The sequence below is a fragment of the Felis catus genome, chromosome B2 (genome assembly GCF_018350175.1).
Source record: "Felis catus isolate Fca126 chromosome B2, F.catus_Fca126_mat1.0, whole genome shotgun sequence".
In the NCBI taxonomy this organism is placed as follows: domain Eukaryota; kingdom Metazoa; phylum Chordata; class Mammalia; order Carnivora; family Felidae; genus Felis; species Felis catus.
This window is the reverse complement of record NC_058372.1, coordinates 62,181,759-62,208,066: the sequence shown is the minus strand read 5'-3', so window position 1 is coordinate 62,208,066 and position 26,308 is coordinate 62,181,759. Positions and strand designations below refer to the sequence as shown.

General features: G+C 33.3%; 1 protein-coding gene across 4 annotated transcripts in view; it reads right to left on the bottom strand.

Annotated features, from left to right (window-relative positions):
• The window catches only part of ADGRB3 (adhesion G protein-coupled receptor B3), a 728,500-nt gene that overhangs the window by 291,987 nt on the left and 410,205 nt on the right, over positions 1-26,308 (bottom strand). For all 4 annotated transcript variants that reach the window (XM_011282405.4, XM_011282404.4, XM_006931831.5 and 1 more), the window contains 3 exons: positions 24,950-25,099; positions 24,087-24,162; positions 10,111-10,213 (listed from right to left, as the gene is read on the bottom strand). In XM_011282405.4, coding sequence (XP_011280707.1) covers positions 10,111-10,213; positions 24,087-24,162; positions 24,950-25,099 — 329 coding nt within the window. The remainder of the gene's footprint in view (positions 1-10,110; positions 10,214-24,086; positions 24,163-24,949; positions 25,100-26,308) is intronic.

The following is a 26,308-nucleotide window of genomic DNA, read 5'->3' as shown; positions in this document are numbered from 1 at the left end:
ATGAGGGGCATCACGGCTTGTGTTAGATCAAGTTTCATGGACTAAGTGTATCTTTAATGTGGTTCTACAGGAGGCATAGATCTGGGGAGGGTCACAGAAGGGAGTGTTGTTTTGAATTGTTTTCTTTTTCTTGTTCTTCCTTTATTTTTCCTTTATTTTTAAAATTGTTTTCTTCCTTGGTCTTATGAGATACTATCTGGTTTTAGCTTAAATTTTCATTCAATTTGTGACTTTGTAAGAAATCCTTAGCATAGCTACAATGTTGTATCATAAAGTTATGGTGTATTTATCTGGGATTTGTTCAAAGAACTCAGAGCACTTTATAGAAAACAAATTATCCTTGAAATATTACAGTGAAGGATATGAGTATATGTTTAATTAATATAGAAATTATTATAGAAAGGTGATACATTCACCTTTAGAAGAACCAGAGATAATGGTCTTTAGAAGAACCACAGATAATGGTTCTTCTAAATCTAGTTCACTTCTTTTAGTAATATATGGGTTAGATAAAGTTAAACCATTACAGGATACTGATTATAGGATTAATATTTCATATTTAGTGTTCCTAATAGTTTACAACAAAAGGAAAATAATATTAGAAAAGAAATATAATATGAATATAATTGTTTGAATATCTCTTTCTTTTTTAGTCTCCTAAAGAAACTTATTTCTACTTTCAGATAAAAATGTAAAGGTGAGAAATGTTTGTTCTACTCTTAATCCATGCCATTGTTAACCCTTCATTTTATCCTCTACCTTCTTCACCTCTCATCTCTTGGATCTTATCTCATATTGCTCTTTCTTTTTGTCCTTGTGAAAATTTAAAAAGCATCCACATGAGGATTGTTAAAGGTTCCAAAATGCACTACTCACTCTTGTGCTTCACTCTACATTCTGGAACCTACACGACAGACAGACACTGCCCTCTGTGAGTTCTAGTGCAGTTACGAATCGGAGGTCTGTGAGCTGCGGTCAATTATTTAAACATTTGAAGTTTAGAAAAATAAGCAGAACAAACAAATCAGAGGAATCTTAGTATCTAGATAGACCAGTTGCTTAAAGGAAAAAGAATGTGTGATGGGAAACATAAGGCAAATATCAATGACAAATGAATACTAAACATGAAAAAAAAAACTGGCTAAAAAGTTCTGCTGAGAAATCACTTATAAAATATTTGTTATAATTTTTAGATACTTTTCTCAAAGGTACTCTGCTACAAGATCTGTTATGAGGAATTTACAGGAAGTCAATAACAGGAAATGGTGAGCCCAACAGAGAGTAACAAATGTGATGACAGAAACAAGGGGAAAAGAGTTGAGCTATACACTAGCCGACAGACGTAGATTTAAGAAATGCACTAAGCTAAGGAAACAAAATAAATTCCCAGGCATATGAGATAAATGTACGTAAGAAAATTCATTTTCAAAACTGTTAATATCATTAACACATAAAATATTAAAACTTCACGTTTTTGAAAACTTTTGGAAATATACTATCTTCTTGAAAACCACATTTTTGGTAAAACAAGCAAGCAAACAAATAAAGAAACAGATAGCAACAGAAAAAAAACTGTCTCTCTTGATCCCAGTCAAAATAGAATAGTTAAACTCAAGTTAAATATTTCTACTCACCTACATTTAAGCATTTTAAAAATGTACCATGACTCAAATTTCCTAATTACCATAGGTACTCTACATACTACTTTCAAGTGTCTTTAATAGTCTTTGCCTTTTTTTTTTTACTTTTACTTTTACCTCTCTCCCTTTTTCCACATCAACGAAACCAATATACCCATTTAACAGTATAAAATAGCACTGGCTTTGTAAATTTATTTCTATGGGTGGTTCTCTCTTTTCCTTTGGCTGCATAACTTTCTTTTTTTAATTTTCTATAATAAGGGATTTGAACATCCTTTCTAGATGTACACCTCAGTGATTCATGAATGACATTCATAAAATAATTCCTTTTCTTCTTTCAAAACTCTATTTCAAGTCTTTTTCTTTCCCTACAGAACACTTTAAATACATCTCACTGTGGTAAATTACTCTTACTATGGTAAACTTCATTTAGTCATTCATGTAAAAGTCACTTAGTAAACCCCTGTTACATTCCAGGTACTGAGGATACAGCATTGAGCAAATTTCTTGCCTCATAGACTTAACTATAGTGAAAGGGGCAGGGAGAGAGACAAATAAACACATAAATACATAAAATGCTAGATGGTAATCTGTGCTATGATGAGAAAGTAAATCACAATGACAGGGAAGTCTGGAAAGTGAATGAGTTGCAATTTTATATATTGGGAAGCCTTCACCAATAAGATGATATCTGAGCAGAGATCTGAAGGAAGTTGATCACAGAAAAGATAAAAGTCACAATAAAAATGAATGAAAACCGTTTCTCTAATTTTTCCTAATTTAAGTTCTGAATAAATTCAATTCACACACTATGTTTATTACACTCTTGCTATCTTAGTGTTTTCCAAGTGTTTTCTCCAGACCTACTCCAGAATCAACTGGGGTATTATTTAAAATGTAGATTAGTTGTCTCCACAAGTTCTGAGATTGGGGCTATACCTAGGAATATGCACTGTAATTATTACTCCCTCCACCCACCATAGTTTCTATCCACATCAAATTTGAAGAAGTACTGCTCAAGATGCACAGAACAGAAATCATATGGTTTATTTACCCTTTTTTTTTTAAACTTTCAAATGCTTAGCGCTCATATGTCATAGCAACTTCCATATCTAGAAACGTCTTAACTTTCTGGTACCTTTCATACTCCTGTTAAAATATTTAAACTTAAAAATATATTTAAAAATATATCCTTTTGTCTATTGAAGCAAAGCAAGTGAACAGATGAAGCATTAAGGGCATGAAGAAGGGCAGTGACTTCATCATAACTATCTCAGCATTTCCAATTTTCTGACTCAGATGTTCCAGAATGACTGTCTCTGTCACATCTTCGAGAGCATTGCACATTGACTTCTTGAATGTAGATGGGAGAAAGACTGCTCAGCGGACACTACACTGTCTCTCTTTAATTTTCAGTATTTTGGACATAAAGGCATTGCATTAAAAAGACCTGGGTTCTGCTAAGCTTATCTTCCCTTTCTTTCCCCACTAAAGCATAATTGTAGCTATTATATATCACTGCACAAAAAGATTTTGGGAATTCCTTAAGAACATTTCTTATATGATTGACTTGACCCACAAAAGACTCATTTATAATCTGTGTATAATTCTACCACTATTTGAGAAAAGACACATTAAATAAAGTCTAAGGAATGCATGGTGGAAGGGAGTGGGTAAGATCTTAGTGTATGTAATATTTCCATAGTCAAATCTATGAAATGCCCCTAAAATCTGATCAGTGAGAGTATTTCTTTTAACATATAAACAGCTTCATAGTACCTAAAAGTGTAATATACCACCCAAGGATATGATACAGTTGAAAACAGTGTATGAAATTCAACTGCAGAAGGTAATCTGTTGAATGTTCTCCAAATCTTTTTTCCAAGGTTATGGTAAGTACTATTCCATATTTCCATGTTTTTAAAGGATACTTAAAAAGAACTAAATTGGGTCTAACACTTTTTTCTTCTTCTTCCTTTTTTCCTTTTTTTTTTCAAAGGGTAGCTGACATATACCTGAAGTCTAAAGAGCATCATTACAAATGCAATACTGTGTTCTTACTTAATATGATCATGGAGATAAAGGAATTTTTTAATAGATATATGAGGGTTCTACAGAAAGCATCACATTGAGAACAAGTCAATATGGAAAAGAAGGAGCTGGCTGTAGCTAAGGCAGACTGATATAAAGACCACTGAAGTGAGAAATGCAGAATATTGTTTTATCAGGATGAGTCACATCCATGTTGCATAGCTCTTCTTGAGGAGTTGGCAGCTATTTAATTGGAACATAAAGAAATAGGATATATTTAATCCAGCTTCTGCTATATGGTTACTCACTAGCCCACATTAACCAGATGACACTATTTTTGTGGATGTGATAACAGCTTGCTTCCCTAATTTCTGAGATGTATCACTAACCTGAATGTACATTATTTCCCAATGAATACTGCCTATTTGACATATGGGAAACAGTAAAAAGTAGAATCGCTATCAGGGATTATTTTTATGTGTATTCTTCAGAGAAAATCATTGCCTTCATGTAGATGTCTTAGAGTGTCTTACCCTTATATGATCACATGATTATATCATTTCCAACAATGGCTGCGCAGGAGCCTGGTGCACCTCTCAACAAACACATGGGTTTCCTAGGAGCAGAAACTCTCCAAGTATTTCTTATGAGTTGGAGTGGCAAATAACTTTAATAAAAATGGTTAAATAACTAGATTTCATACAGGTAAAACATACAGCTTAAGTCTTTTCCTTTTATAGCCAAGAAGATATCTTAATAAAACTTCTATGGGATTGATTGTAGCAGAGGCAAAGGCACCAGAAGTGTTTGCACTACTCCAGTCTATCAGCTGCCAGCAGAGTTTTGCTAAATTGCTTCAAAAGCACAACATATCTGCACATGCCAGAGTTGCCCCTGACATCCAGCACTTGGTTCCACAAGGCCCTTTCTGTGGTGGGGCCTAGGTGGTGCTGCTCGTGGCATCCTCCGATTTTCTCTAATATCCCACCACCACTTTACAGTGGCCATTCTCACTGTCTGGTGATTCCTTTCATCAGGTTGCTAAGGTGCTGGAATAATAATCAGCAGGACAAAATTTAATCTCTGGTTGCTAATTAATTCTTATTGAATAATGTATCATCAGTATTGCATTATATCTGATTCAAAACGGCACTCTTAATGTTTACATATACATTTTCTTCATAATCTAAAATTAATTTTGCAATGTTCCAATGCAGGGATATTAGTTTTCTATTGCTATTGTAACAAATTACCATAAACAGCAGCATAGAATAACATAAATTCATTATCTCACAGTTTCTATAGGTCAGAAGTCTGATGAGCTCAGCTGGGTCTCTACTCAAGAGATTCTCAAGGCTGAGATCAAAGTATTGGCATGATATCACTACTTCCTGGAGGATCTAAGGATAAATCCAGGCTCAGGTTCATTCAGGTTTCAGTAGAATTAGTTCCTTGCAGTTGAAAGGCTGAGGTCTACATTTCCTTCCTGGTTAGCAACCAGAGGTTGTTTTCAGCTTTTACAGGTTGCCTGTACCCATTGGCTTGAGGCCCTCTTCATTCATTGTCAAAGTCAGTAATGGTAGTTGAGTTTTTAGTATGCTGCATTTCTAACCATAGCCATAGGGAAAACCACTTTTAATGGTTCATGTGATAAATTAGACCTACTCAGATAATCCAAGATAATTTCCCCATCTCAATGTCCTTACCTTTATTCACATATGCAAAATCTCTTTTGACATGTAACATAACTGGTTCTGGAGGTTAGGACATGGGCATTTTGGGAGGGGGCATGATTCTGTTTACTATATAGGGATTGACTAACTCTATAGCCCAGAATCCAAATCTGGCCTGCCACCTATTTTTGTAAATAAAATTTCATTGTGGAGCCACACTCATTTGTTTAGATATTGTCTGGCTCCTTTCATGCTCCAACAGCAGAACTGAGTAAATGGGACAGAGGTCATTATAGCTCACATGTCTAAAATATTTGCTACCTGACTCCTAACTAAAAAGATTTGCTCACCACTGCTCCAAAAATAGCAGAATTATTCTAAAATCTTTTTGAAAAATGTTGACTATGTATTATGAATCAAAATAAACTGAATTTGAAATGTAAGTGGAAAGGGTGCTTACTCAAACTGAGGAATTTAGGATATAATCAAGAAAACACACACACACACACACACACACACCCCAAAAAACCAAACAAACAAACAAAAAAAACCAAAGCAAAACAAAACAAAACACCATACTAACTGTAGCTAGGGAACAAATTCTATCTCAATTTCAGCTGGTGACACAGCCATCAATCTGTCTGTCTAGTCAGCATTTCAAGACTCTTCCATAAAAATTACCCAGAACTTTAAGCAGAAAAAAAATCAGAAATCTCTTTCAAATGGACAAAAGGTAGGGTAGAAAAGTGATTCAAAACATAAAGGCATACAAACACCCCTTTGCAGAAATTATAGATTTATAGACTGGACTTCCTTAAGCTTTGTCAAGTGATTTTTAATTCCTTAGGTTTTTATCAGCCTTTGATATTTTCAAAAATACCCACTGATGAGTGTTTCAAATTTCTTCTCATTGTTTCTCATGCTTATCTAATGGTAACAAACATATTCATTATAGTCTTCCATTGTGTTTGCAGCTATGATTTACAAAGGTCATGGCTCATGATTAACTTTAGTTTATACACATAAAACAAACTCCTTAATTTGTTAGCTGATCCTATTAGTATGCAAGCAAATATGGCAAAGAAAACAAAACCCATAAGCCCAAATTCCCATGAGATTCTTTTGTGAATATGACCAATTTGAGAACTACAAATAAACCTCATGGATTTTTCTCAGTCCTGAAAGACAGCAGTATCATGCTAACTAGATCATTAAAGTTTTTACTCAGAGGAAGAAATAAAAAGAAAGGCAAGACCACAGAGACTGCAGGCAAGCATAGCCCAAACTGCCTCTCCAAAATGGAACAACCTAAAACTCTTATCATTTGGAAAAAGAATTCATTTTCAGAGTAACAAAGTTGATAGAGCATGAGATAACTAAAATGTATGCACTTACTTACTCTTCTAACTCATCTTTAAAGGTGGAGTTGCTATCCACCTTAGAAAGTCATAGCAGCTTAGATCTGTCAGATCCAAGGCATCCAAACAGTGGGTGTCTGTACATGTGTGTGTGTATACGTGTGCACTCGCATTTAGGGTCATTCTATTATATTCGTTCAGGTGTCAATAATTATTTTCAATAGAATTAGTAACTTTCCTTATATATCAGATAATCTAATAATATTAATGAGCATAAATGTCATCCTGAAGAAACCTTAAGTAACACTAAAAATAAAATTCTTTTTCTGGGAAAGCAACTTTGATATTTTTTAAAAGCAAGTGATTGCTATACCTAAACACGAAGGACCATAAACTCTGACTCTATAGGTCATCCCAATAAAGCCATAGGCTCCCCCAAACTGAACTAAGAATAGCATCTTAGTCATTAATGATTTATGAGCTGGATAAAACTGCAATTGGCTTTGCTAAATACAATTTGGATTTTCAAGATTCCATATTCTAGTCCTACAGTTCCCAAGGGCCTTATTATATTTAACATGCTTTAAACGCTATTTGTTAAAAAGCTTTTTAAAAGAATACATTTAGTTTGGAAAATGTTAACAGGCTTTTCCCTAGGCTCACTATAACTATTAATTCCCATTCTTCATTTTTCTTCTACATGGTATATGAAACAGATATATTTTGCAAGTCATTACTGTTTTCTGAGCTCAGGAAAGTACAGCACATACTTTTGATAGAAGTAAATACATGAAAGTAGACTTGATATTAAAAATATATCTAAAATAGTTCAATTTTGAAGGCAGTAACAATGATAATCTATATCTATGTAGAGTTATATTAAAATTTCAGCTTTTCTAATAATTTCTATTTTCATGTTTATGATGTATTCACATTAGTGAAGACTATTACATTTCAGTATAGGCTGTTTGATTATCTCTTCAATGGAAACAAACTAAAATCAGTATATAAAGTATATAAGACTGGTAATAAATACTAAGATACTCAACAAATCTGTTATATATTCTTTCCCTCAATGAACAGTACTTTACAAACTCTAATTTGGATGGTAAGATGAATACAACAAGCATTAGAAATTCAAACCAGGAGAGTATGAAGGACTGTATATATTGTATGGACAAAGTGTGAAAGGTATTTATAAAATAAAGGGAAGAAGTGAGGAATCCAGCCATCCAGAGAGGCTTCATTGTGTGGTGGTTAATTGGGGTGGCCTCTGAAGACAGGTGGGCACTGCAAGCAAGGGGATAATAGAAGTGAGTTAGAATACTTGGTGCCACTTTCTTCTCCAGTGTAAGCTTTTCTTCTTCCTCTCATCTTCTCTCAGTCCCCCTTTTCAACAGATTTGTCTATATTCCCTTAAATGGAGATCTTCTAGAGTGGAGACTGTATTGTTTTGAAAATCTGGTCAACTCATTTACTCAAAATTATGAAAGACAGATTTAGTTCTAAGTGACTTGTGATAATTATTTCACCATTCTTATATCCTGACTTTCATTGTCACCCCAGTGTCTAGCTGGTACTTAATAAAGTGTATTGACTATATACTTGGGTTTTCATATGTACAAAGTTATTTTATGTACATGGTTTATCTCCTTTGTAAATCAGCTGACAAAATAAACCCCCAGGAGAGAAGTTTGACTCAAAGCTTATATCTCTGTTCATTTCAAATAGTTTTACTGAATTGAAATAGTGAGACTGTTTCATCAATGCTTTTTTGAGGTTACTCTTTCTTCAATTTATGAAAAAAAGTCATTTAATTAATGTATTTTTAAAATTCTCAATAATGACTTTATTTAGGAAAGTATTGTAAAAGTTCATTTACATAAGTGTTTTCTCCACAAGAAACATGATATATACTCAGACATTGTACTGCTTTTTTAGTAAGCAATTCAGGGAACTAGGATCTCTTACTATTTTTTCACCAATGTTTATAACTGGATAGACATTACCCTAATAAACAATAAAAGCAAACACCTAAGTAAATAGTTTTTCAACAAATTTTGAACCTACAAAAAATAAATTCCTTATTCAAAAGCAATATTTAAAGGAATTGCCAGCTTTCAATGCAGTGATGAGATTAGGTAGAGGTAAGATTATTCTTAGGTGTACAAAGGTAGATTTTATAGAAATAAAACACATTCTTGAAATTAAATAGAACCAGTATGGTCATATTTTGGCAAAAGTAGAAGACCCAATAGTTTAAGTATTAGTTGTGATGTTTAAGAGCTATTGCTAAGAGATTTGAGATTTGAGATTTTCGCTAAACAATCTAGGAAGCCTGAAGCATGTTAGTAAAAAGTGGTTTACAGGGAAGATAACTGTCATTTTTTATAAAACCAAGATTGATTTTCTTTTTGGAAACAAGAAGTTATAAAACAGGAGACAATACATAAGTTTTGTAAACCAATTGATGTGAATATAAATTCCATTATGTTATTCATTAAATTTCTAGATTTGGGAAAAATGACACTTTGTGTTTCTGTTATTTGTATGTAAAGGTCAACTTCCCAGGAACTTTGCAAGGAATTAAACCAAAAAAAAAAAAAACCCAAAAAACAAAAGAACAAAAACAAAAAACAAAAAACCAAACCTGTGTACATAGAACATGAGAGAGTGGCTCACTTTAATACAGGAAGTATAAAAGCATAATTAGGAGAACCTTAGTAGGAATCACCTTCCTTGTCTCCACTCATCAAGGATTTAAGCATGTAAAGTGAATGTATAAAGGATCAGTAGATATTTTAAATTTCTACAGGAGGACTGAAAAAAGATTAAAAGAATTTCAGTTGCAGTTAGATAGATTCAGGAAAGGGTTCTTGTCATTCTGGAATGGGAGATTTAGATTTAGATTACTGAAGCACCCAACTAGTTATAAGAAGCCTACTCTGTTCTTTGACCTAGCACTTTTAAATGCCATCCCACCCATTCTCCTGCTCTAGGGTACCTGAAGTTAATCACTCCTCTTTGTATTATGTTTATAACTTCAATTACTGCATGCATCTTAAACCTATGTAGTTACATGGCAGTCTTCCCCACCACACTTGAGACAGGTTCTTATTCATTGGGTCTCCTCCGCTGATTAGCTCAAAGCCCAAAAAAGATGTGTACGTGGATAAACAATTTAATAATTGTTATCATGGATAAACTGAAGAGAGTTTTATTATGGACAAAAGCATAGGATAATCTGACATTTTGTTTCTATATAATATAATCTTCATAACAAGTTACTCCATTTACAACTCTAAAAAGTCCAGAAAATGTGTTCTGATATTATCAAATGTGTGACTGCTAACTTATCTTTAAAGGTAAGTTCTATAAGCAAGTCGACGTCACATGGATAATACTTACATTAGCCAAATGAGCTAGTTCTATCTCCAGGAATGAATCAGTTGTTTTGGGTTCAGGCCTTATTGTGACCACGATGATTTTGGAATTAACGACAGTGTAGTTTCTGAAACAGAGTAATTGTGATTAAAAGGAGAATGGATCAATAACAAATATGAACTCTCACTGCTCCATACATGTTTGGATGCATGTTAAGTAAGGAAATATATCCTAATGCATCCTAAGGAGAACAGAGAAACAATGGGCAAACAGATTTAAAGTGTGATACTAAATACTACTTATGGAAGGCTACAGTTCATTTTTTGTTATAAATAAACCCTACCTGGAACTAGGAAACTATGAGGGGAAAAAGCTATTGCTGACTGTTACCATTTTAGATGCAGGAAAGATGAAAAAGCAACAGCACTTACAAGCTTTCGATTACTTAAATCTGATTCACCTGCAAGAGAGATGGATTGTGAATTCAAACCTTCAGGCAATCTTTAAATGAATATAATCCATTTATCTCAGGTGGACTTAACGGTTTTGTTCTCCAGGAGACCAAATATTCTTCTTGTAAAGTGCTATCTTAGCGTTTTTTGGACTGTCTCAAAATTCATTACGATGAATGATTAGAATGTGGTTTAGCATGAGAGCAAGTAGAGTTTAAATATAAATAAATGCTGTTGCTAATCATTGACCATCATTCATTTCAGCAATAGAGACTTACAGGACACTTCTTTAGCTCAATATGCTCAAAGTAAGGAATATATTCACCTTTTGAAATACCTTAACAATTACAGTTCACTAACAAAGGAGTTTTAAACATATTTGCAACCTACAAAAATTATCCATAACCATGAGCCAACTCTTTCTTGTACATACAAGTTTTTATACAACATGTATAAAATGCCACACACTACCTGTTACAGATTTAAAGTTTTATTGTACTTTTAGCTATATATATATATATATATATATATATATATATATATATATATTTCTTTCCATCCCTTCTTTTTGATTTGAAATAAACTACAGAGCATGTTCTTTCATAGAACATGCACTATTCTGTGGAATTCGTAACACGTATGTAAGATGAATTCATTTAATATTATTCCTTCTTCTTTCTTGTTTAAGACATTATTTGCAGATAATAAAATTCACCACTTTTAAGGGGGCAGTATAATGGTGTTAGTACTTGTTTAAACAACTGAGCCACCCAGGCACCCCATCTCTTTTAGTAATTGTATACTACTATGCAAGCATCACCACTGATTCCTCACCCTGAACGGCTTCCATGAGCCTCTTTGCGTCTTATCCCTTCCTGCCCCCAAGGCTCCAGGCAACCATGAACATGCTGTCACTATAATCACGTCTTTTCTAGAATTTCACTTAAATAGAATCATACGGTACATCGACTATTGTGTTTGAGTTAATTCACTTAGCATTATGTTTCTGAGATTCATCCATTTCGTTTCTCTTTATAGCAGAGTACTATTCCATGATATGGATATAACAGTTTGTGATCTATTCATCAATAAAAGTAAGCAACCTGTGGGTTACTTCTAATTTTTAGTATCTATGAATAGTACTATTCATATTTGGCTATTATGAATAGTTGGCATACATACTTTCTGCATAGACATCTATTTTCATATGTCTCAGGTAAATATCTAAGAGTGGAATTGCTTGATCATGTGGCAAAAGCGTGTTTAATTTTGTGTTATTGCTACACTATTTTCCAAAATGACTGTATCATCAAAATCATATAATTGTAATATTGTACAAAAATGTTGAACCTCACATTATTTGTGAAAATGTCTTCTCTAATGGAATGGTCTTTTCCATGATATTTCACCAGAAAAGAATGCTAATATGTCATTGTGTGGAGTTTACTGTATTTAGTAGTAGAGTAACTATAAGTATATTTTGAGTTGGATAACATTAAAAAAAATTTAATGTTTATTTATTTTTGAGAGACAGAGCATGAGTCGGGGAAGGGCAGAGACAGAGAGGGAAACACAGAATGTGAAGCAGGCTCCAGGCTCTGAGCTGTCAGCACACAGCCTCATGCAGTGCTCGAACTCACAAACCATGAGATCATGACCTCATGACCTGAGCTGAAGTTAGAAGCTTAACTGACTGAGCCACCCAGGCACCCTGAGTTGGATAACATTTTTAAATCCATCTTTAATGTATCTAGTAATGTCAAATAAATTCTTTCTTTTCAAAGTTTTAAATGTCTTTATTTATTTATTTTTTTTTTGAGAGAGAGCGAGCAAGCGCATGAGTAGGGGAGGGGTGGAGAGAGGGGGCCAGAGGATCTAAAGTGGGCTCCATGCTGACAGCAGAGAGCCCGAAGCGGGGCTCAAACCCATGAGCTGCGAGATCATGACCTGAACCAAAGTGGGATCCCCAACCTACAGAGCCACCCAGGAGCCCCCAGGTAGCAAATTCTTAAACACTCAGGAGGCTTCATGGTATCCAGCCTAACAGTAAATAGTAAGAAACAACACAGTGTAAATGTGTCTTTATATTTCTTATGGGAAGGTAGTTGCAAACAGAGAGGGCTGGTTAACCGTCCTTTATTTCACTGAATACTAATTGAAGGTAAGTTGCACTGGGAGTGATATGAAAGAAAGCTCTAAATGCCAAGTTCCCTTTACAAACTTATTGTTCCCTGTTTCTCCGTGAGTAAAAGTGTTTGGGGGATCAAATGAGAATAGGTTGAATTAACAAAGCTATGAAGTGACACTGGTTCTGTTTATAATCCTATTTCTCTGCTATAAATAAAACCAATGTTAATTTAACTCAGCTGCTAATTTTAATTAATAAATGTTAGTTAAATTTGATAGCATACAGATATTTTGTATTATTTTAAAAGTTGCATAAGCGGATAGTTTACTGGAAAATTCAGATGTGGGTATTCTAAGTAGGAATTTATAATTTTGTCAAGATATTTATGAAGTTCTCTTTCTGTGTTTGGGCATGTGGGAATTTTGGCCCTGGGAAACGGGTATGGAAAGCAAAGTAGGTAAGATAAGCAGCCTTTTGTAGGGTATGTTACATGTTACTTTGTGTCAGGTTTATCAGCTTCTCAACTGGCCTGGTGGACAAGGTGACTCCTAGAGGACAGAGTCTGCCTTATGACTTTTCTTAAGTGTGTGTGTGTGTGTGTATGTGTGTGTGTGTGTGTGTGTGTGTGTGTGTGTGATTTAGAATCCAATTGGGAATGGATGCATGCCAATATAATTATGCAGATGGATGTTCTTATCACATTTATGTGAATACTCTCCCCCACCTTGCCCTCCTAACATGTAACTATCACTACCACAACATCAATTAATGATATGTATGTCTCCTTATAAGTTCAATGAGGGCAAGATTTGTATCTAGCCATCATATATCCTCATTTGCATTTATGCTTTGCACATTTTAGTGCTAACACAGATTAGAATATCATATTAAATAAACACATAGTAAACAAAAATATCAAACTTTTGGCCAAGTTGGATTAAAACATAATGCCAATACCATGGTGTTAAAATGCATAATGAAGGAAAAAGAAGCAAATTACATTATGCAATGACTCCCTCTTTAAAAAGTGTACGGTGTATGAAATTAGCTTTAATTTATTCCATCAATTTATTCTAATTTGCATAAGTGAATAGTTGGCTCTCTATGTACCATGTCAGGCTTTGTGATCTACTAATGCTTCCTGGCTGGTACACATTTGTATTCACTGCTAGGAAAGCAGATCTTACAGCCAAATGGATTTCATGACTAAAGTAATAAAGTTCTTTTCTATTTTTGAGGTTTGTGCTAGTTGGTATCTAAAACATTAAAAAATGTATAGAGTTATTCATTCAAAGGAGACTCAAGTTATTTTTCATAGTTATTACAAAGGCTTAAGGAGCTTCATATATGAACCATATCTTAAAGAGAGTAAAAACATGAGTATAAAATGGAACACAGCTGTTTACAAGAGACTCACTTTAGGTATAAGGACATACACAGGCTGAAAGTGAAAGATGGAAAATGATGGTCACATACATGGTAACCAAAAGCAGAGACGGCCATATTTGTATTGGACAAAATAGACTTTAACTTCAACACTATGAGACAAAGAAGAACATTATATAATAATAACTGGACCAATTCACCAGGAAGATATAATAATTATAAACATATACGTACCTAACAGCAGAGCACCCAAATATATGAAGCAAATATTGACAGAATGGAAAGGAAAAACAGACAGTTACACAATAACAGATTTCAATTCAATGCCTGACTTTAATAATGGATAAATCAACCAGATAGTGTTTCAATAAGAAACAGAAGATTTGAACACTATAGACTTCTGTACCTAACAGCCATATAAAGAATTCCCTCTCCAACAACAGCAGAAATACATTTTTTTCAAGTGTATATAGAGATTCTCTAGGATAAATCACAGCTGCCACAAAAAGAGTCTTAAGAAATGTAAAACAACTCAAATCATACTAAGTATCTTTTCTGACCACAGTGGAATGAAACTAGAAATCAAAGGCAAAAGAAAAACTGGAAAATTCATAAATATGTGGAATTAAGTAAAACACACTTGAACAATTACTGGACCAAATGATAGGTCACTGGGAAATTAAAAATATCTTGAGACAGATGAAAATGAAAACACAATATACCCAAACTAATGAGACGCAGCAAAAGCCCTACCAAGACAGAAAAATACATGGGTAAATGTCTCCATTTAAAAAGAAGAGAAATGGGATTCCTGAGTGGCTCAATTGGATAAGCATTTGGCTCTTGATTTGGGCTCAAGTCATGATCTCAGTTGGTGAGTTCCAGACCCAAAACTGGCTATGCGCTGACACTGCAGAGCCTGCTTGAGACTCTCTCTCTTCCTCTCTCTCTGTGCCTACCCCCACTCACACTTGCTGTCTCTCAAAATAAATAAATAAACTTAAAAAAATGAAAATAAAAAGAAGAAAGTTTTCAAATCAACAACCTAATTTTAAAACTCACAGAACTAGGAAATAAAAACCAACAATAAACTAAAACCAAAGTTAGCAGAAAGAGGTGAATAATTAAGATTAAAACAGAAACAAATGAAATATAGAGAATAGAAAAACAATAGAAAATATCAACCAAACTAAGAGTTAGTTATTTGCAAAAAATCAACAAAATTGACAAGTTCTCAATTAGACTAATAAAAAAGAGAAAACTTAAATAACAAAACCAGAAGTGAAGAGAGGAGACAGTACAATTGATACCACAGAAATAAAAAAGGATTACAGGAGAATACTAAAACAATTACATTCCAATAAACTGGATAGCTTAGAAGAAATGGATAAATTCATATATATATATATATATATATATATATATATATATATACACACACACACACACACAACCTACCAAGACTGATTCATGAAGAAATTTTAAAAATTGAAACAGACCTATCCTATAACTAGTAGAGATTGATTCTGTAATCAAAAACCTCCCAACAAAGAAAATCTCAAGAACAAATGGCTTCACTGAAGAATTCCACCAAACACATAAAGAAGAATTAACATCAATTCTTCTCAAACTTTCTGAAACACTGAAGAGGAGGAAATACTTCCAAACTCATTTTGTGACACCCTCCTATCAATATCAGAGAAAGATACTGTAAGAAATCAAAACTACAGGCCAACATTCCTCATGAATAGTCATGCCAAAAAAAAAATCTAACTAAAATAACAGCAGACCAAATTCAACAACACATTAAAAAGATCATACAACATGATCAAGTGGGAATTATTTTGGGATGCAAGGATGGTCAACATATGAAAATCTAGGTGATGTAACACATGAACAAAACAAAGGACAAAAACAACATGATTATCTTGATGCAGAAACAGTATTTGAAAAAAAATTCACTCTTTCAGGATGAAAGCTCTCAACAAATTAGGCATGGAAGGAATGTATCTCAACACAGTAAAGGCCGTATATGAAAATCCCACAGCTAACATCATACTCAATAGTGAAAAACTGAAAGTTTTCACTGTTAGATCAGGAACACAGCAAGGATGCCCTCTATTGCCACTTCTATTCAACATAGTATTGAATTCCTAATGAAAGCAGTTAGGAAAGAAAGAGAAATATAAGGCCATCAAATGGAAAGAAAGAAGCAAAATTATCTCTGTTCATACGTGAAATGATCCTATATGTAAAAAACCCTAAAGATTCCACAAAAAGACCTGTCAGAACTAATACACAAATTTAGCAAAGGTACAGAATACAACAATAACACTCAAAAATCAGTTGCATTTATACACAGTAGCAAATAATCTAAAAAGTAAACTAATAAGACAAATCCATTTATAATAGAATCAAAAAGAATAAAATACTTAGGAATTAACTTAATCAAGGAAGTGAAAGACTTTGTTTTAAAAACAATTTGTAATGATATTTAGTTATTTTTGAGAGGAAGAGAGAGAGAGACAGAGCATGTGTGGGGGAGGGTTAGAGAGAGAGGGAGACACAGAATTCAAAGCAGGCTTCAGGCTCTGTGCTGACAGCTCAGTGCCTGGCATGAGGCTTGAACCCACCAAACATGACATCATGACCTGAGCCAAAGTCAGACGCTTAATCCACTGAGCTACCCAGGTGCCCCAGAAATGAAGGACTTCTACACTGAAAGCCAAAAACAAAACAAAACAAAAACAAAAACAAGAACAAGAACAAAAACAAAAACAAACAAAAAACTTACTGAGAAAAGTCAAAGAAGACACACAAATATGGGAAGACAATCCATGTTCACAAACTGGAAGACTTAATATTGTTAAAATGTCTGTACTACCAAAAGCAATGTACAGATCACTGCAATTACTATCAAAAATCCCAATGACACTTTTAAAAAAAAGAAATAGAAAAAAAAATCCTAAAATTCATATGGATTCTCAAAAAACTCTGAATAGTCAAAACAATCTTTAGAAAGTAAAACATAGCAAGGGGCTTCATATTTCCTGATTTGAAAACATATTACAAAGCTACAGCAAGCCAAAATAGTACAGTACTGGAATAAAGACAAATGATAGACACATAGACCAGCTGAATTGAATAGGGATCCCAGATATAAACCCTCTCATATAGGCTCAAATTATCTTTGATAATGGTGCCAAGATTACACAATGGGGAAAAGATAATCTCTTCAACAAATGTGGCTGGGAAAACTTGATATCCACATGTAAAAGAATGAAGTTGGACTCTTACATTGCACCGTATAAACAAAATTGACTCAAAATAGATTAAAGATCTAAACGTAAGACCTGAAGCTACAAAACTCCTAGAAAAAACATAGGGGAAAATCTTCATGACACTGAATCTGGCAAAGATTTCTTTGATATGACACCAAAAGTATAGGTAGCAAAAGCTAAACTAGACAAATAGTACTACATCACACTTAAACATTTCTATGCAGCAAACAATCAACAGAGTGAAAAGGTAATCTGTGGGATAAGAAAGAATATTTATAAGCCATATATCTGTCAAAGGGTTAATACTGAGAATATATAAAGAAATCCTAAAACTCAACAACGAAAACAAACAATAGGATTAAAAAATGGTCAAAAGACTTAAATAGATATCTCTCCAAAGATATAGAGATGGCCAGTAAGTATATGAAAAGATGTTTAACATCACTAATCATCAGGGAAATGCAAATCAAAACCACAATGAGATATCATTTTATATCTGTTAGGATGGCTACTATACAAACAAACAAACAAACCAAAACAAAACAATAAAAAACCCAGAAAATAGCAAGTGTTGGCAAGGTTGTAAAGGTATTGAAAACCTTGTGCACTGCTGGTGGGAATGTTGCTTTGGAAAACAGTATGGAGATTCTTCAAAAAATCAAAAATATAATTAGCATATGATGCATAAATCTCATTTCTGGATATACACCCCCCAAAAAATGAAAACAGAATCTCAAAGAGATATTTGCATACCCATGTTTATTGAAGCACTATTCATTATAGCCAAAAGGCAGATGCATCATAAATACCTACTGATAGATCATAGATAAAATATGGTATATACAGACAGTAGATCATCCAACCTTAAAAAAGAAGGAAGTTCTGTTGTATGCTCCAAAAAAGATGAACTTTGAAAACATCATGCTAAGTGAAATAAGTCAGTCACATACACAAAAAAGTAATGCATGATTCCATTTATATGAGGAAGCTAAAGTAGTCAAAGGTTTAGAAACAAAGTTTTGAGAGGCTGGGAGGAGGTGAAAAGAAAAGGATGTTGCTGTTTAAAGATATACAGTTTCCATTTTGCAAGATGAAAAAGTTCTAGAGATTTTTTGCACATTAAGGTGCATATAGTTAATACTACTATCCTGTGTATTTAGAAATGGTTAAAATGGTAAATTTCATGTTACCTGTTTTTTATCACACGAAAAAATGCAATGCAGTATTACAAAAAAACATCAGTGGAGGGGACTGTGAAAGTAATTGTGCAAATAAAGTGTAATCAGATAAGGTACAGTGAAAATATGTTAATGGTTTACTAAATATTAAAATTACTGTAGTCTTTTTCCATTTTTAGAATTATAGTTCATATAGCTTCTAAAGTGAGAGTTTTCATAATTATTTCAAAAAGCCCCTCAATTTAAGTAAAACCAAACCAAAGTAGATGATTTCACATATTGTAGGAACTGAGGACTTCACTGAAATCATTAAGCTAAATATATTTGCTTTTCAAACTAAAATCAGCTGATGGCTGCTAAAAAGTAGGATTCAGCTAACTTAGAGCTTTAAAACTAATTACAATTTCAAAGTAGGTTTACTAAGGGATGTAACACCTAAAACTACAAAGAAGCTAAGTGATCAGGGATTTAAATTCACTTTCAAAAGGTGTGTCCAAATTAAATTCAGAGTTTTGTAAATCATATACTGAATGCATAATAATATTCATTAATATTAGTCATGCAAATTTGTTACTTCCATAGATTACTAATTTCTAGTGTTTTCACAATAGGATATTATAAAACGATACAGGATATCACAAAACTACAATATGTCATTGCAAACTCAGAATGAAGAAGCAAGATTAAAAGTTTAGGTCCTGAAACTGAAGAACAGGTGCTCTTAAGAGAACTCAACAATTTCAGGTTGATTGCCTTCAGGATGTATTGGTTTAAAAGTAATTATGTTTTTCATGTTTTGATTATTTCTAATATAATTTAGTTCAATTGCTTTTCCCATTTGCTTTTAATTCCTATAATATATGAACTCAAATGAGTTCCATTTTCTAAATATGAAAAAAATTCAGCATCATTTATCTTTATCAGGCTGGTGCACTTGACATCACATTCATGTGATTTTGCATTATTGAAAAATATTTTTTTTCCTTTTTGAAAGATAATTTTCAAATCACTACTGGCTTATGAGAACATTGTTGCTTTTGGTTCATCTTTATTTTCCCTAGCATTTTAAACTATAGTGGAATTTGCATATAATTTTAATTAGATCCTTTACAATGTCGTGAATATTAATAGCTACATTAAAATGCTCTTCTTTTTAAACAGGCTATATTTTTCACATGTCCTACAGGAAAACTACATATCACTCCTACATTAAAAAGTATTGTGAATTCCTATAAAACCAGAACCTGACTATTAAATGAATCAGAAAATGGATTATTTACAACTGTTTCTTAAACTCTAGCTTGAATATATGATTGGATACACTTTTTCCTCCTTAGAAATAATTTCAGTAACATAAATTCCTAGAAGTGGCTGCTTCAATGACAATGCATCTTTAAAGCCTCTTGAGATTGCCAAATTATCCCACTAAAAGGTTGTTTCAGTTAAAAATCCTCACCAGCAGCTTGGGAACTTGCCAGGCTGTGAGTGGTTTTTAGTTTCCACACACAGGGAATGAGGCATGTGTGTGGGTGGCCTTGCCTCTCCCAAAAGACCATCTGTCCTCTGCTGGCCAGCTTTCATCTATCAGGCCCCAAAATGGTCATGAGGGGCTGGGAAGAGTAACAGGCTCTCGCCTTGGTGTCAGTAGCTTGGTTCGGAGTGACCAAGTTGACTCTCAAGTATCCTTGAGTCTGTTCATACATGGTCACCTCTTCCTTGACTTTACAAGATTTTCTGCAGAACAGCAATATGTATTCACACTAACATAGAGGTACACAGTTTGTACTGCTCAAATGAATCAATACAAGCATCATAGAAGCAGCAAGACAGTGGAAGAGTCCTGGTTTGGGTAGAGAAGACGTGAAGTCAGTCACCTATTGGGCATATAATCTTGGACAGGTCACTGAACTAATAAGAACCTTAGTTTCTCATGTGTAGAAGTGGAATTCTAGATGGTACGAACCGTTAAAGGGCCTTGTAGCACTACTATTCTGGTTCTATGCTCTTTAACCATAGAAAACTATTCTAAAGAGAGATAAAAAGTAGAAGGCTGAGAATAGCACATATTTAGCTTGGACTTGAGTAGAGCACATTCTTTCAGTTGAAGGGACAATCTGAATCTACTTAATTGTAAAAGGAAGACAATCCAACAGCAAAATAAAAATTATAGCTTGAAGAATAGTTGAATGCATATTAGGGCAAGAGAAGAAAATAAATCTCTAAATAAAAGAGTCAAGATGCAAAGTTATTTCTGCCTGTGTGTGAAGGAAAATTTCTAAATCATATCTATTCAAAACATTACATCAAGTTCTCCTTCCTAGTCCCCATGAGAGAAATTATGCAAAGTATTGTTTTGAAAATGATTATATCAAGATATAAAATTTCTGGAAACTCAACAGCAAGCCTAACATTATTCTGTGTATAGGAAATGCGGTTTTTAAAGTTTCAACAGATAATTAGTAAAATGATCACTCAGGAAAATGTGTCATGAAAATTTGGTAAATGATGACTAAACATAAAGAGCAAATTTGAGTATTTTTTTCATGATGAATAAGAAGACATTTCCTTTCCTGCGGCATCTGGGTGGCTTAGTAGGTTAAGTGTTAGAGTCTTGACTTCAGCTCAGGGCATGATCTCACAGTGGTGGGATTGAGCCCCATGTCAGGCTCAGTGTGGAGTGTGGAGCCTGTTTGGGATTCTCTCTCTCTGTCATTCTCTCTCTCTCTGCCCTTCCCCCACTCATTCTCTCTCTTTCTCTCTCTTTCAAAAATAAATAAGCTTTAACAAAAAATAAATAAATAAAATATTCCCTTTCCTATTGGGTTCAATTCACATAGTACAATTTATACAGTAAAACAACAAGATATATATATTTTATTCCTCTGCTCCTAAAATAGTTGTACGGTATATACCCTAAATGTCTATGTACCTAATTATTTTGAAAATGGCTTATGTAGAATATTCTATCAGATAAGACAATTAATTATTCCAGTAAACATTTCTGGGACCTTTGTTACTTATTAAGCATTGTTCTGGAGTTTCAACAGTAAAGGAGATGTAAAAGAATTCAGACCAGTAAGGTTAGCTGGGTTGCAGCTTAGTAAATGTTTGTTCAGTGACTTGAAACAAAGACATAACTCTTGTCGTTTAAAAGGCTTATTCTTACTTAGTAGATCTATAATTGTACAGTTACTAACTCAACTTTCTGAAATAGTTTTTTGAAAGGAAAAAAAGCATGCCTGAGAATGCTTCATGGTTACATTTTACTGTACAAAAAAGAAAACAAGAAGTAAATGCTAATGTTTCACCTTCAAATAGTACTTAAACAAACATTTAATCCTGCATGTTCCATTATCATTATTTCTTGTCAATGAATCTAAATGTTTTCCTTTGGTCATTTACATAATTACTTTATACATAGAAACTCTGAATAGGTATACGTATTCAGAGTTCTTATATAAAGGTTGTTGAGGACTTTAAAGAATATATCAGAACTGCACAATTCTACAATTTTACTACAATAAAGACAAGGAAATTTTGAAATCAGAAAGAACCTTTGAGTTCAACTTCACAATTTACATATTAAAAGTTCAATGATTTGCCCCCAAATTAATCTAAATCCGTTTGCTTCACAGATGGTATTACAGGAGTCACTGCTCTGGACAATTCCCTGCTTTATCCATGAAATCACTCATTAAAATGCCCAGTAGTCTACCCTAAATAAAATTTCAATTCCCTTGACCATAAATTTAAGAAGTATGGAATGACCTGGCTTTATTTAAGTGAGTGAGTTCCATGGTATTATACAAAACATGATTAATCATAATACAATCTAACTTTGTTAGTTCTGTAGGAAAAAAAGTAACTCACTATCTAAAGCATTTTATGTTGAATATTTTACTTGCATTCACTATATCACTCAGCAGCAAATAGGGTGGATATTGCACATCACACTGCTTATATTTTGTTTATTTATTTATTTATTTATTTATTTATTTATTTATTTATTAAGGTGCTTCTATTTTACAGCTGAACTAAAGGAAGGCACTTGCTGAGTGACCGGGGCAAGTTTAAAAATTTCTTGTTATGTGAAATTAAATTTAAAACCCGAGTCATCTGATTCCAAGTTAGTGTCTAGTCTAGAGTTGTTGAAAGGTTAGCTTCATACAAATGAACTCCTTATGGAAATGAGGGTCTAACTTTGAGTATCTGGGTACGTTTAATTTACCACATTTCTTTTCAAATGAACATCATACACAGAATTAGAGGCAATGTAACCAGAAATCCATTTTATCTGTAATCCTGCATACCAATGTGTTTTAATCAAACCAGTGGAAAAGTTGAGAGAAAACTTATTTGTTTTGAAATCTGTTATTGGTAGAACAAAAGCAAATACGGACTGATTCAAATTCAGAATGCCCAAATTCCATCCAGAGAAAAAGGAGTTAAAACTACCCTTCCCATAGTTGTCTTTCTGGTTGAATGTGAACCTGCATTGCATCTAGAGGGTCACTCCATGACTCACCAAGTAATATACTAATAATTTGCTGCACAGGGAAAGATTTCTCCCAAAGAATCATAATTAGTCACTGCTGCTGCAGAAAACTTAGTTGCTTCCTTGCAAGGCTTTTTTCTGTTGGACTGAACTCTAATTGTGTTTATTTACAATGCTATTTGTTATGCCCCAGGTATAACTGTACAGATCATTCAGTCTTTCTTCCCTAAAAAGTGGAAGCTTTATTCATGAGGGTGTGAGTAAGAGCTCACAACTCACTGTTGTGTTGAACTAAAAACAAAACAAAACAAAACAAAACAAAAAACAAAAAACAAAACAAAAAAACAAATGATTGGTCTCAGACCTCCTGAAGGAGATGGGGTGAAATGAAAGAAATGGGTCATCCTGAGTAATAGCATCACTACCCAAGTAGGTGTGAATGATGTTTTCTGTGAGATCAGGTAAAGTAGTTAAGACAATAGAGCAAATAAATTAATGTTGGTAGAATTGCTATGTGTAATTGTTTCCTTTAGTGTCTGGGAGGAAAGAAATCAATGGATTTCTTCCAAAAATAGTTCTCTAATTGAACAACAGCATTTTTTCTTAATGTAGCTATAATTGAATATTTATTTAGAAGCAAATTGAGATCTTGTGCAAATGAAGAACAAAGCATGCATTCCCAGTCATCATGGCACTCCTTTAATTTCATGTAATGCTGATGAACAGTACCATTAAGTGCAAATAAAGAGAGAAGACAGATTAATTTTAAAACGACCCATTCTATTACAGAGACTTCAATTTTTTCTTTTTCTTATTTTTTTCCCTCAGTCTTAAGGCAAGTCATGATTAGTTATAAAAGAATTGCAGGGCTATAATCAGAGACCAAAATTGTCTTTTCTAGTTGTTTTGAAGTGCATAATATGCTAATAAGCTGTTCATTAAATTGGTATTTTCTATTTAATTTAAGAAAAGGCTCTTTGTATTAACAAAGCTTGTTTGACTATTTTCATAGAATGGGCTATAATCACATTTTTGGAATAATTTACAAAGATTATAACAGCTTATTACTTCGTAGCTTACCTCAAAGTGGGCAAAATTAGATCTAAGTTTTTGTATAGGACTGCTCCAAGAACAAATACCGATGATTCATCTAATTCTAGAAAGAATGAAATTAAAAATATTAGTGAAACGACAAGAAAAATACTGTCTTATAAAACTTTAATCTGCTCATTACTAGGGGATTCCAGTACTTGCTGATGCAAAGCCGAGTAGAAGAAATGTTTTCTTAACCATGCATGGGACAGATAAGCCCACACACCATACATATTAATGGTAGCTCTAAAAGATGTGTTTTCAGTGGCTTTGTGTCTTATGAAGTAACCTTTCTTTACCAGGCTGAGACCAGAGGCAGCTGTAGGTGCAGCTAAGGAGCTTCAGAGACAACTTTCTTTTGGAGTTTAAGATATATGGTCAAGATCTCCAAGGTAAAAATCAAGACTACAACGTCACTGTTGAAAGTAGCCATTAATTTTAGAGGCTTCTGAAGATGTTCTTGAAACTTAATTTTTTCTTAAATTTGCCTTTACATATCAAAATAATAACTACAAACCAAAGCAAAATTAAAAACGACTGTAGAAAGTGGTATGTTTCCATACCTCAAATTAAAATATTATGCCACATGCTTTACGCTGGGATAAAACTGACATTACTGAGACTTAATTATGTCAAGGGCAGATCTATAATTTGCATTTTTCCATTTTAATAGGTCCTTTCCACCAGTAAATTCAGATTTAAAGACTATGTGTAAGTCTTCTATATTTACAAAATTAGACCCATGATTGCAGACTAAGTTGTTTAACATAAGCAGATTTGTATCTAGTGTACTATTAAATAACCTTATTAGAAATGTTTTGTTCAAAGCTCAAATTATGTCACATATTTACCTTTTGATGATACAGGAGTAAAAATGCTTTTTGGAATGACTACCCTATCTTCTGAGTTTCTTGCCCAGTCAACCATTCCCTTTCGTCCTTTCATTGGGAAGTTGATGTCTGTTAGAACAGATGCTGCAGGAAGCTTCTGAATGCTAGCCACTATTAGAAAAGAAGTAATAATGTTAACTAAGATCTTTCAGTGGAATCAAAATTGATCAAATTACACCTTGCAATATATTCAAAAAGTTTTGAGCCAAATTATATTTATTAGAGCTACAAAACACTTATTTCCTAATATTAGACAATAATCATTAAGGTTGCCAGTTCTTTTACTTATCAATTTAGATTTCTATTGCTTTCCCCAGGAATCATACACATGGTCAATGGGGTGTATTCTGAGAGCAGCATGTACTGCCACGCGGTTGTTCAGAGTTGACTTCCATTCCAATGGTTATAAGTTCATACTGTGTTTTTTGCTAAGCATTTTGATTAACACATTTGATTCACAGACTGAAATTTGTGTTTATATCTGAACTTTGTTCTCGGAACAAATTTTCTGCATTTACATGTGAATGTCATCTTTGAAAGAAATTTTTCATGGATTAAATGGCGTACCATGAAGGCATGGAAAACAAAGTCATATTACTCTTGAAGACAGAACTGTCATAATCCAACTAATAAAGCACCAGTAATGCTATAACCACAGAGGCAGTGTAATATGCAAAAATATTTATCAAGTAGATTAATAACACAAACTTTTTAAAACAGCCCCCTCCATAATTGAAAGTAATAAATGGATACTTGGAGTGTAGAATTGTGTCTTTACTTGCAATAAGTATTTTAATATATATTGAAAAAAGTCATGAATGGTATGTTTGGTAATGCCTGAATTTTTTTTATTATATCTAACAATTATATATGCACACATATATACATATATACATACATAATAAAATTATAAATACTTAAGTACTTATTGATTATATACACTTTCAATTAAGAAATGTAATTTGTACAACTTTTACAGAGGTTCATACTTATTCTACATGAAAGTTTCAGGTAGATTTAAATAGATAATGAAAAAAACTATAGCAGCCATTACAATAGTAAGCTAAAGTAAGAAACCATTCAGCTCCTCATAAGTGGATTTCATTCTGAAGAAACTTGTAATTCAAATCGAGAGAATGAAAATTAGAAATTTAACAATATTAGTTGTATAAATATATTGCAACACTGGCTTAGCTCCAAATTGAAATGGTTATGTATTATCGTACTTTACTAAAGCTCTTTCGGCTATTATAGACATCCATTATCAGCATAGGATGAAATTTCATTTGGCCTGTAATTTGACATAATAAGCTTAAAAAA